Source organism: Typopeltis vanoorti, chromosome 6 (genome assembly GCF_054136105.1).
Source record: "Typopeltis vanoorti isolate ZY-2024b chromosome 6, IOZ_Tvanoo_1.0, whole genome shotgun sequence".
NCBI lineage: Eukaryota > Metazoa > Arthropoda > Arachnida > Uropygi > Thelyphonidae > Typopeltis > Typopeltis vanoorti.
This window is the reverse complement of record NC_143554.1, coordinates 56,816,217-56,830,306: the sequence shown is the minus strand read 5'-3', so window position 1 is coordinate 56,830,306 and position 14,090 is coordinate 56,816,217. Positions and strand designations below refer to the sequence as shown.

Here is a 14,090-nt window from a genome sequence, read left to right as displayed (position 1 = left end):
GTTTGACTGTACAAGCATAAAAATTACATATGTTAAGCCCAGCATCATAGCCAAATACCCAGGATAGCCAAGCTCCCAAAATAAAGCAGAAGAAGACTGGCATAGCACACTATATCAAACCAAGAGAGTTTTTAAAGAACTGGCAAAAATAACACTGAACTCTCCCAATTGTAATAAATATGAATTCTTGAAACCACCAAAAATTTTGGACACTTCCTTTTGCTTCCTGACGTGAGAAGAGCACTTCTTGACAGTCAAGGCCATTCAAACCAATATGAAGATACAATCATTTCAGTTTTATTAAAATCTTTAAATCTTGAATTTATTTCTTCCTCAACTAATTCTATTTCATGAATAAATTCTTTTAAATCATAGCGAAGCATTTCTTGATTTTGTTCAAAACATTTAAATAAATATGGGAGATGTCTAAATTTGTAGACAGTTATATTTTTCTTTAATAAAAGTAAGTATTGTTGGAAAGTTTTTATTGAACTTAACATGTCAAATAAATTTTTATCTCTACCTTGTAACTCTAAATTTAAATTGCTTAATTTTGTACAGAAATCTACTAAAAATGATAAATGTAACAACCATCTTTTATCACTCAATTGTGGATAAATATCTCCTGTTTCATCAAGAAAAATTTTTATATCGTTAATTAATACAAGAAATCTTTCTAAAAATTGACTTCTGCTGAGCCAGCAAACATTATTGTACAACAGAAGTTCCCCATCATCATCTGCTGGTAATTTAAATAACCGCCATTGCAGGGCTTTTCCTCAAACAGAATTTACAATTTTAAATGTAATATCCAAAACATCTTTTGTGTTTAATCTTTTACTACACAGTACCTGTTGGTGAATAATACAGTGGTACGTTAAAAAATCTGGATATTTGTCATCATTTTTACATAATGAAATGAAGCCTGATTTATTACCTATCATTGCAGGAGCACCATCAGCAGTAATAGACACAAGTTTAAAAAGCGGAAGTTTGTGTTGTTTCACAAATTCATCAAATGCCGAAAAAATGTCTTCTCCCCCAGTCCTTCCCAATAATGGTATAATTTTCAAAAGTTCTTCTTTACTTGAATAATCTTGAAATACCATGCGAATAAATACCATTAAATGAGCAATATCAGTGAAGTCGTTTGATTCATCAAATTGTAATGAAAACACAACACACTGGTAAACATCTGACATTAACCTGGCCTGGAAACTTTTCTCCGGCAATTGGAACTCTTCCTTTTGGCAATTTGAAACCTTGTCTGCAGCCTAGAAGTAGTCTCTCTCTAGCGACGTCTCAAACCGAGAAGATCCCTTCTGGAAGAGAGAAACTCCTCTCTCAAGCAACGTTGATCCGGGCAGTCTCTCTGATGGTGACTCTCGACCGGGCAGCCTCCTCTCTGACAGCAATTCTGGAACTGGGACCCCTTCTGCTTGCTTCAGTCCCTTTTTATTAGGCATCCTCTGAGATCACACGAAGTTTGCAACCCCCAAAGAATCAGTATGAGTCTTTCATCTTACGTTTCAAGTTCGGCATGCCTTTTGTTCTCCTCCACTTTCTTTTGATTATAAGTTGCCGGCCATCAGCAAGTTGTTTGAACTCTTTCTGACTGACTTCGGAGATGTTTACTTAGAGCCTGCAAGCCTTTCTCACACATACAAGTTTCAATAACAATCTTTCTAATGCCGCCATGTACAGCTTCGACGACAAAAACATTGCCTTTGTTTTTAACACTCTAACATATTCTTATTAAAGCAGTATATACAATTAGCTTCAAAAGAGTTATTTACAAAAAAACATCTAATACAAACTATACTGAGACAAACAAAGTTTATTTTTTTACAATATTCACATGGGACTTAACCAAAGAAAAAAATTGATGTAATGTGCTTTGGAATATTTAATATTTAAGCTACAATCGAGTTTTTACACTTTGCTTATAATCATATTCACTCGGCTTGCTGTTTGACTTCCACTGATCCAAATTAATTCATTTACCCGGACTTATAAGAAAATTACTGATTTGACAATTTTAACGAAAAATAAATAAACAATAGCAATACAAAGCGAATTAACAATAATACAAAATAATGATAAATAAAATATTATGTTTTCAGTTTTAATTAAATTTGTAAATAAGGAGGAATACACAAGAGATTGACCAAAAATTGCTCTGCGATTGACGGGTTGAACACCCCTGCTATACACTATCTCTTCCTTCTATTCTATATTCCTGTAATTAAAGTCTTCTGCAGATGTACTATCAACTTCTGCACTATGATGACACAATTATCTGCAATCATTAACAGTACTCCCATCCCCTCCTCTTTTCACCTTCTTATCCTTCCATTTTTATTCCTGACATTATCACAACTAAGTCTCACTATCGATTATCTTCATGTATACCAACTCAATCAATGCAACAAACTCAGTCTTTTATTTTGAATACTCCTTAGATCCATATATAAATACAACGATCCTTGTGTCCCTGGAATTATTCTACCAGTACTAGCATTCTCTACTCTAACTAAGGTTTCAATAATCAGAGCTTATTTCTTTACTGTACGAGTTGCCAAAAGGTGCACGAATACAATTACTGAAATAAGAGCCAACATGCTTCACTTCGGCGAAGTAAAATTGTTGGCTCTTATTTCAGCAATTGTATTCGTGCACCTTTTGGCAACTCGTACAGTAAAGAAATAAGCTCTGACTATTGAAACCTTAGTATTACATCTAGGTCTACCTACTCACTGATGAGACCGCAAAAAAGGTCGAAACCGGTCTGGGTAATGACCATCTCTCATAATGTAGAACAGCAATACATCTCCTAAGAGCTGTGTTTTACTTTATGGGAAAATATTAAGGACAATGATCGGAGTTTGCTCCACCTTTACTACAAGTTGCCCTGGCATTGCACTACCAGGTGTTGGCTTATGCTTGAACTTGCCGAACTTTATATAGTTTTCTATATTCGGCATGAAACTCTTAGATTAGATTTCCTATCTTTGAGTTTCTTATTCAGCTAAGAAATAATGTGGTATATTCAATATCCACTTAATTTTGAATAATTTTACTTCGCTGAAGTGAAGCCTGTTGGCTCTTATTTCAGTAAATGTTATTTCTTTATTTGTCTTTGTTTTATTGTTCAGATATAACTTCCATACAATAGGAATGGTAGGGTAAATGTATTGTATACTTTTAGTCTGGTTTGTTTTTGTACTAGGTTAGGTTTAAAGATAAGAGTTAACTACATCTGTTATTTTTAAATATTTCACAATTTTTAGATTTATATCTTTTTCATATGTAATCATACATCCTGGATAGTAAAATGAATTCACCTGTTCTAAAATCTTGTTATCTATTACTATTTCATTTCTTATTGGATCTTGTCCTTTAAAGGACATTGTTTTTGAGTTTTCTGTCGATATTATCATTCCATAATCTTTGGCTATTTCATTTAAATTTAAAATGTCTTTCTCTAAGTTATCATCAGAATTTGTAATTACTATTTGGTCATCAGCAAAAATGAGAGTATTCAAGTTCAAGTAGGAGAAAGTTTAATACCTTGATGGAAATTTTTATTCCATTTTATTATTATTTCATTTAGATAAATATTAAAGAGTTGCTGAAAGGGGACATCCTTGTCGGACTCCTTGGTTTATCTCTCTTGGATATGCTAGTTCATAATTTAATCTTGTTTGTATTTGATTATTTTCATATATACTTATAACTTTTAGAATATTATTTACTATTTGTCTTTCTTTTAATATGTTAAAAAAAATACTTCTTTATCAAATGCTTGATAAACAAAAATGGGGCAGCATTAATATTATAAATATTATTACAGAGGTTTTTAGTGCATTAACCCTCATAGTGTCATATTGAAATTAAAGCGGAACAGAAATGCAAATTTGTTTAAATTTCAATGGCCGAATTTGTTTATAAACTGTATGTATATGCAGTATTTAAGTAACTCAAGGAGTAAGCATTTAGATTGTTCTTATAGAAATATTTAGCACGCAACACACAATCTTTTAACAAAGATGTTGTCACCAATTTTAGAGAAATCAAATTAAGAGTTTGTGTCTTGTGACTTCTTGCTACTGTGAGCACATGCTATAGTACATATTGATTCTGAGATTGGACTCTTGCACACAAAATGTTTTTTCATGCACACATGGGTCAACAAAAATTAGAAGGAACACTCATAGAAGTCATAAAAGGAAGGATCAAGTTTATTAAAAAATCTTGCAAAATCAATTCTTGAGTATGTTTATATGCTAAATACTCACTGTTCCTTCGGTTGGACAACAATCTTCATGATAAGAATGTTTGCAGTAAAAGACAAACACATTTCCAACATGCTGTACATCTGAAATAGCATATTTAACAGTAAAAAAGAATGCCCTTTTAAAATTTTGCCATAATAATTATAATACTAATAAATAAGTGGGATTAAAATTTTATTATTCATTATTACTAATATGTTATATTTTATTTTACTAATATGTAAACTGTTTCTACAATTACAATAGTAATTAATTACCATCTACAATGGTAATTAATTACCATTGTGAGAACAATGTATTGAATGAATTGAATTTATTTAGAAAACTTTCTAAATAAATTCAATTTCTAAATACATTTATTTAGAAAATTTCTAAATAAATTCAACCAACCAATCTACTAACTGTTAACGGTTAACAGAAAAGGAATAATCTTGTTGTACAATTTATGCAATTGTAATGGAAAATTATAATGATATCAATATGTAATTACATATCAGCTCTTCCCATCTATATTAAGTTCTCTGAATGAAAGTAAGGGAGTTACATGGCTGAAGCTATCATTTACCAATCTCAGGTACTGTTGTATTTTTTCATCACTAATTAGTCTGCTGAGCAATACCATTATAGCTTGCAATGTTTTAGTGTAAGTGGTTAGCTGCTCCACTGTTTTGGTGTTTTATAATATGTGGAATGAGTGACATGAAACAGCAGAGTTTGGTTGGATTTTACAGGCATGAGTCTGGTTGGATTTTGCTTCAAAGGAAGGGGAAACTGTACATATCTTAAGATAGAAAATAAGAAAATAGCAATCATGAAAAAATCACTCACAAATGCTATTGTGAGTGATTCACAATAGCATTTGTGGATACTGATATTGTTATTGCAATGAATGAACGATTTCTGGCATATGCAGTGTACATTTATAATTTTTTTTTACTAATTTTTGTAATTAAAATAGGCAGATTAAAAATGAATACCAAATTTCATTAAATTCCATTCAGACAAAATAGAGCTATTACTGAATACCATTTTAAAAGTTTTATTGACAAATGTCGCCTTGTAAATGGTGTTCAAATGGAACTGAAACTGAAATTACTCGAAAGTTTACAGAAGGGCTTCCAAGTACTAAATTTGAATAAAATCTATCCAACAATCCAGAGCCAAAAAATACTATGCATATGGATGGAGAATGCTTATGCATTTTTTGAAATGCACTTAAGACAGTCTGAAGTCTTAGGTAAAATCTGTTAGTTTTTAGTTAGGCCCTCAAGGAGAAGGAGAAGTCAATGAAACAATATCTTATTATAAGAGGAAGCTGTACACTAATGGACATAAAAGGAAACTTAAGACATTTTCTACAAACAGCTAAGATAAACTGAATGATTGCAGTGTCTAGGTTAAACTGTAGAAGTTAAAATGTAGAACAGATGTTATCACCCACTCCAATGTAGAAATATGAATTTCAGAGAAATTTGATGGTCTACAACAATCTAATCCTCTGCCTAAACGTCAGGATATATCTCCCAACAAAGAGACATGAACTATCAGAGTGAAAAAACTACCTACAAGTGATTATTAAAGAAAAAGCCAACAGCTTCATTTCAGTGACATAAATTACATAGAAATAGTGGATATTAAGGATTCGTAAATTTGACCAGCGAGCTTATGTGAATACAATCCAGTATGGTTGGCTGAGTGGTTGGCATACCAACTCTCCAACCAACAAGTTGCAGTTCGAATCCGGCTGTGGGCATGGATGGTTGTGATTGCCTGTGGTGGAAGACAAATTTCATCAGCTGGTGTGAGACCACTGTCCTGCTTATTGGAGGCCTGAAGTGACTGAAGAGTTCCATGTTTGGTCTCTCCAGAGCAGGGTTTCGGGACCATATAAAAATAAATCTTAAAAAATTACAAAAAATGTATTAAAAATTGACAAAAAATGGGAAAAAAAAATCTTTAGCCTACCCATGGTACAAAGGTACTATAGTTACCACCCACGAAAGGTTTAGTAATAACCTTTCATTATTGTTAACTACATTATAAAAATAAAAATAAAAAAATTCCTGGCATTGGAAGCTTGCACTACCTAAAAGAACACGACTGCTGCTCAGAATCCATATTCACCTTTCATTAGTGCATTTGTTAAGGTTTCACTGGCCCAACAGTTGTTTCAAAGTGGTTGGTTCTCTTCAGAGACCAGCAGGAAAAACAAGTTCAAAACTGCCCAAGTTTCAAAAACTTGGAACAAGTGACCTTTAAAAGGCCACCCTTCAGTATCTGCAAACCTCTCAGTGCCCCAAAAGGGGATGCTGTCCCAAGTAGCTGATAATTAATCAGTGCCCAAAATGGTCACTCTCTGGAATTTGGTTGAAATCAAACTATACCAGACAACTTCTGACCAACAATGAGAGGTAAGTCTGCCACTGCGCCAAGCCTTCGCCAGGCAAAGCAGCAGACAAACCACAAGAGCACATGGACTTATCATTCTTTTTGGCTAGCAGGTAGAAAGCTTAAGAGAGCAAAAATTCTCTTTCAATACCAAAGCAATCCAATGTCAGAGAATTGTATTTTCCATAAGTGACCTTTCAGTTGGTGCATAATAACAATTACTAAAGAAAAAGCCATACAGTTTCATTTTGACGATATAAATTATACAGAAATAGTGGATATTAAAGATCCACATTATTTCAGAGCCAAATGTATGTAGAAACTATGAAAGTTTCATAAATTTGACCAGAGAGCTTATACGAATACAATTCTCACAATGGAGTAGCCTTAGCTTGCGCTACCTAAAAGAACATGACTGCTGCCCAGCATCCATATATTCACTTTTTATTAGTGCATTTGTTAAGGTTTCACTGGCCTGACAGTCCTTTGACTTTCTCTGGTCAAATTTAGAAAATTTTCATAGTTTCCACATACAATAATGCTGGATCTTTAATATTCACTATTTCTATATAATTTATGGCACCAAAATGAAGCTGTATGGCTTTCTTTAGTAATTATTATGCACAAGCGAGAGTTCGCTTATGGAAAATACAACTCTCTGAGAATGGACTGCTTTAGCATGGAATGACAGTTTTTGCTCTCTAAAGGTTTCTGCCTGGTCTCTGAAAAGAGCTAATCAGTTTGAAACAGCTGTAAGGCCAGTGAAACCTTAACAAATGCACTAGCAAAAGGCAAAAATATACTGATATACTAGGCAACAGTCATGTTCTTTTAAGTAGTGCAAGATAAGGCAACTTCGATGCCAAAGATTGTATTTGCATAAGCTCCTCAGCATTGGAGATGGCTTAGCAATTCCAATGTCGAATTTACAAAGCTTTCATAGCTTCTACATACATTCAGTTTTGAAATAATGCTGGATCTTCAATAGTCACTATTTCTATATACTAGTGAACTAACTAAGTTCAGGTGTGAAATTCACACCTCCTCTTGAGAAAGATGAGCCTTGGTAATGCTAAAAACTCTACTAAGTGGGTGGTGAGTTTCACTGTCTATTGTAATACTAGAATACCACTTTGCTACTAGAAGCTTGAAATGGCCCAAATCAAGTTTGGACTCAAGCATCAACTAGGTTTACTTTTCTGCATTATTTCCAGCATTTTATTCTTTTGGATGAATAGTCTTAAAATAGTTATTCTGCAAACTGGCTACTAAATAGTATATTGAACTAAACCTAATTGTAATATTTTATGAAGCTTCTGGGATCAGCTAACAAATAATTTTGTGTCACTGTGTCAAAAAGTATACATGATGGAAAGTAGAAGAGTACTGCTGAGACTATGATTTGCAGAAGAGTTGGTGGAAATTCTCAATAGGGTAGCTTAGTAAAGAATGAATTACTGTATATTCAATGTCCCCTGCAAGTTCAACAACAATTAAAAGTCAAGCAAATAAAAATAGACTGCATGCAAGGAATAAAAAGCAAACCTTTCAAAACCTTCTGGCTTCACTTCAAATATATGCAAGTCTTAGTTTCAACATAAATGATGCTCATATCCATCTTCAACTTCTTCAAGCACCTCATCTCAGTTTTTCCCAATTACACCTGTGCAACTCACTGCCTCTTTTCATCTCATTGGTAATATTTGTGCATATGGTCATTCTGATTACTATGTCAAAGAGATTCCAACTTCAAATCTCATCTTTTTGATCTTCTTTGATTTAAAAAGTACATGCCTCATTCTATCAAATTAATTTGCTGTCACTATTGCTCTCATAATGCCATCAATTAGTCTGAATTTTTTGATGATTTCCTTTCTTTAAATCTTGATTTTTTCCCATCTAACTTTATAGTATAGTCATCTTTCTGGAATATTTTAATGTTCCTTTGCAATTCCAGAAATTCCATAGCAAACAAGGCTTGCCATTATAGTAAGTTGAAGTATCTAGACAACCAAACAGACTAACTTTTTTAAAATGCTGCTGAGATAATAATGTCGTTCCAAATTGTGTTAAATTAAAACACTGGTTTTATTCGCCAAAGGCTCTCTGCAAATACAGGTATATGGAATAGCTGTATTCAGATCTCTCACAAATTAAAAATAAGAAAGTAATTAATTTAGAGTTAAGAAGTTAATAAGGTATTATTTTGTAAAGTAGTTAAACGTATGTTTAATTTTGTATGTACCAGCCAAGACATTTTGAGATGTATGTATGTTATTTTCTTTTTTTGGCTCCTGAAGTGTTGCTTAGGTGTGAAATAAATTTATTTAAATTAGATATTTGTAAGCATAATTATAATTTTCTATAAGCTGTCAAAAAAGTTTGTAATCTTGGTTCTGTTTGTATACAGACAAATGTTGTTCACAAAATATGTCGTTAGTAGTCAGGAAAGTAAAAGTTACCACAGTAACTCGCACTGCACAAACAATTAAATGAACTTCCCTCAGTGTATAAGGAGTTGTGAAATGAGCTGTAATAAATTCTGCTTGTTTCATAATGAAATTCTAATTAAACTTTTCCATCATGAAGAAAGGACATTGTCGTTTCAAGCTCAGTGCTGAAAGCAGTAATGGCGGCACGCAATAGTGGACAGGAGCAAAAGTTACTCTAACATATTTCTGAGCATGCACAGAAGAAAAGAAGATTATTGAACATTGATAAGCATCCAAATGTTTGGGGCATAGGAAAGGAACACAGCAAGAGAAATCTGTGGAGTTTCTATGTCTTCAGTATATGAAGACTGAACAGAAATGAGAAGAAAAGTTAGAAATGGAAGTCAGAGAGAGAATATCCTTTTATGAAGAGATAAGTGAAGTTTTTGTAGTCATTAATTCATATAGGTTTTATTACAGGTGAAATAAATAAATTGAAAAGGAACTTTATTGCTTGCCAGCTTCATACAGAAATTCCAGTAAAGTTTGTTTTATTTAGAATTCTCAGTCTGATAAGTGATTTCTAACTGTTAACAGTTTTTTTTTTTTACTTTTTCAGCAGCTTTCATATAGAAGTCAAATGAACTGACTTATGTTGCTATCACATAAAGAGCAGTTTTCATGTTAGTCTTTCTTCAGTGTGAATTCAAGAAAGAATGTTTCCATAGGAAATTTCTTGTTGCAATCTGAAGAATATATTAGTACTTGTGCAGTTAAGTAGTTGATTTTATGTTGCATATAATTGTGAGTAAATTAAAGATTTTTATTTGGTTGCAGGAGTGTAAAGACTATCTCTTCATGGGTTTAATAAGCAATAGGTTATGATATGAGCCTGTGTGCAAGGTTAATTAGGAGTTTAGTTTCAGTGTGTTTTCTTTTTCTTTTGAATTTAAGAGTTTTATTCACTTGGAGTGTGTGAGGGAGAAAGTAAGTAAAAATAATGCATCCCCCCCAAGCTTTGTTCTTTTATGGAACAGATTGGTTACCACCCACATTCTCTTTGCTGACCCAAATGAAGCTCTCACTGCTATGCTGAATAATTCATAGCAGTCAAAGAATTTCAAACAAAATTAATAAAATAAAAAGTAAGATGAATTTCAGGTGGTTGGAGCAGAGTTCTCATAATTCCCATCTATGAGTAGCTACTGAATGCTGCAGGTAAGATTTATAATGAGACAAGTGTTTTCATAAGATTTATGAACACACTAAGAAAAGATTACATAAAGGAACTTAAGGAAGAACAAGCAACATTCAGGCCAAATAGGTTTCAGGATCAGATTTTCACTTCAAGTCAAACAGCTAAGAAAAGCGGGGGAATATAATAAGGGTCTATGTATTCAATTTTTTTTTTTTTTTTCTGTAGGTCTGTAACAGACATAAATCAAGGTACTAAAAAAGTCACTAAAGAGTTAACAATTATAAATGGTGAATGACACACTATACAGAATAATACTTAGTTTCTATTTAAATTGTGAGTTGGTGGTCGGAATTGAAGGAGATACAGGAATACAATCTGATGTCAAATTAGATTTAAGACAAGAGTGCATGCTAAGGATGCTGTTATTCATTATCTATGTGCATCACATTGCAAAGTGGCATTAAACCTGATGTCATGATATATTTGAAAAAAAAAAAAATTTAAGTCATGTAAAGGAAATCAGAACTTTATTTATAACTTCAATATATTTCTCTCACTGTAATGATCATCATTCAAGGAGAGAAAGAAAAGAACTGGTTACAACATTCAAAATATCAGCATAAAAATGAGTTAAATAGCATGAGTCATACTTTCACATGTCTCAGTTGCAGCTGAGTAAGCAGGAGACAATACTGTTAAAGTTTCAAGGAAGCAGGTCAGGTATAGTTTTGTGATTTAAAAAAAAAACAGTAATAATAATAATATGTGGGGAAAGCAGTGATGACAGAAACTGAGCAAGGGAAGGTGTGGCAGGAAAATCACAACCAATAGGTGATTTTCCTGCAATAGGTGGGTGGGACTGGCTATAGGCCTAAAAGTGAACCAATTACAAATGACAGGGGCACTAGAAATAATGGAAATGAAATTGTTTCATAGATTAAGTTTGTTCATACAAAAATTGTTGGAATAAGTGAAAGATGACTGAATGAGGATGATATTTTGATGGGAATAGAAATGGGAAGGTACAATGTTTTTCATTAAGGATAGAAAGGCCAAGAAGGGATGGGAGAAGTGCTACTGATGATAGCAGAGTAATTATGTCCACATAAGGTAGACAAAGAGGTAAATAGTGGTGATGGTTTTGAAGCAGTGTAGTATGAAGGCGAGGTTAACAGGAAAAGATATTTAGTTGGATGTGCGATAGGCAGGGGAACATGGTGGGTGGTGATGAAGAAATGCATAAGCAACTTGGGTTAGTGAACAAGGGAAGAGAGAGAGAGAGAGATCATTATGATTTTAATTATAGCAGTATAGACTGGAATAAAGAGATATCATTTGGGAATGAGGAAAATTAATTTCTTCAGTTCTTGAGAGACAACTAGCTTAGGCAGTATGTAAAGGTGTGCATGTGAGATCGAGAGTTTTATATATCTGCTAATTTCATCAGAGGACATGATCATGAGCAGAGGTTCACATTTCTCTCCGTTTGATCAAGTGATCACCTGGTTTGTGGCTAGCTACATGAAGGCTTCTGTGAAGAAAGAATATATATGCAGAATTACAAAGTGGTGATTATGAGAAGCTTAGGAGATAGCTTGGAATTCACACATTGATACTTAACAGCATTAATATCTGAATTTAATCCAAAGGTTAAAAGGCTGAATAAGGTGGGAGTCAAATGGATGAATGAGGGGATTAAGCATGAAATCTAGAAGAAGGCACTTTGGAAGCAGCACAAAATAAATAATGGGAATAATCAGTTGCATAACGCATAGACTAGGAGGGTGACTCAGTTGGTAAGGATGATTAAAGTGCAGTACAAGCAGAAATTTCAGGCCAAGAAAAAAAAACCCAGGGAGTTACAAACATTCTCTCTACCAATAATTGTCTGGACACTCATGTTATTTGAAGTTATAGAACATTCCAGGTTTGTTAATAACATAAAAACCGATGTACAGATAGTAGGAAGCCGTATTTCATCGTAGCAGTTGAATACAGGTGATATGACGTGAACTCACTGACTTTGAGAGGAGGTGTCATCATGGGCTGTCACATTGGTGGAATGTCCATACGTGCCACTGCCGCTAAAATGGAGCATTCAAAATTAATGGTTCACGATGTGATCAAATGAAGATGTTCTGGCATCACTAGTGCAGGAAAACACCCAGGGTGGCTGAAAGAAAATAACTGACAGGGACAGGAGGGTGTTAAAATGGATGGCATGCAAAAACCAGCTACAACTGGCACAGACCATCCGTGATGAGTTCCAGAGCACCAGTAACACCATGCTGAGCACTAATATTGTATGAAAGGAACTCCATTTACTGGATTTCCATGGAAGAGCAGTGGCACAGAAACTGAACATCATGACAACGAACAAGGCAGCTCATCTGGCCTGGTGCAAAGAGCTTGTGAATTGGACAACTGACCAGTGGAAAATGGTACTCTGCAGTGATGAATCAAACTTCACCTGTTTCCAGTCTGATGGCAGGATGTGGAGGCAACATGGTGAATGCTTGTTACCACAGTGTGTTGTACCTACAGTAAAGTTTGTGGTGGAGGAGTAATAGTGTAGGTTGCATTCAGTTGGTTTGGAGTGGGACCACTGGTCATCGTCCATAGCTCTATGAAGACAGCTCAGTACCTTGACATTCTGGATAATCAGGTGCTGCCTACACTGTGGAGTTTTTAATGGAACAAACCTGTGTTACTATCAAGACAACAATGCCTCATGCCACAAGCTGCAGTTGTTATGGAAGGTATGAAGAGATGGGTGTTAAATGACCCCACTGAACACCTGTGGGACTAGCTGGAGCAGCACATCCTTGATCTGTTGCTGAACTCGGTGCTATTTGATGGAGGAATGGAGACAAATTCCACCTGATGTCTGCTGCACATTGGTGGAAAGCCTTCCTCAAAGGATGGAGGAGGTGATCAAAGCCAAAGGTGGACCCTACCCAATATTAGGGTTCGCCTGCTTGTATCAGTTGTGAATTGCTAAAGTGTCCGGACAATTACTGGTAGATTGTGTGTATCAGTGGCATTGCGTGCCCATTTAGGTATTGTGCTATTGTGTGGCTTATGCAACCCACGCTATAAAATTCACATCAATTTGACCATATGATTGCATTTATATTGATGTATGAAAGTTTTAAGAGTATGAAGCAGATATTGTAAACTTGCAGGCAGACTTGAATAGCCTGTATGAGTAAGTAACAGTATGAAGCTGTCAGTTCAATATTGCAAAGCATAAGGCTCTGAAATTTGTAGCTAACAATGGGATGCAAAGTATACACTTGGTGGGGAAATTTCGGAGGAAGTTGAGGAAACAAGAGACCTCGAAGTGGTGTTGGACAAGGATCTGAAGATCAGCGGTCATATTGCAGTTGTGAAGTCGTCCATCAGATTGTGGCAATGATGCAGAGGACCTTAACTTTTAGAAATAAAGAGATTCTGGTTCCATTGTATAAGACCTTGATCAGGCCTCATATGGATTACTGTGCTCAGATTTGGGATATGTGCAGACAGATAGGGAATGTAATTTGCAAAGCCCTGTGGATAGGAGGAAGATAAGAGATAGGATTGAGACATTTACTTTGGTCAAGGATTGTTACCAGATTAATGCAGAAGAAATTTTTATATAATGGGAGTAGTGATCAAGGGCATAAGGAGCAAGTTCTTTACATGCAGAATGGTTGATGAGTGGAATTGCTTACCTGACAGTGTGGTGAATGTGGATACATTGAATGAGTTTAAAGCATGGTTTGATGGGCTTTC

The 14,090-nt window shown here is 34.5% G+C and overlaps 1 protein-coding gene across 1 annotated transcript in view; it reads right to left on the bottom strand.

Annotated features, from left to right (window-relative positions):
• lt (vacuolar protein sorting-associated protein light) overlaps positions 1-14,090 on the bottom strand; it is a 356,245-nt gene that overhangs the window by 5,162 nt on the left and 336,993 nt on the right. The window contains exon 22 of the mRNA XM_090394164.1: positions 4,299-4,378. Within this exon, the coding sequence (XP_090250290.1) occupies positions 4,299-4,378 (80 nt within the window). The remainder of the gene's footprint in view (positions 1-4,298; positions 4,379-14,090) is intronic.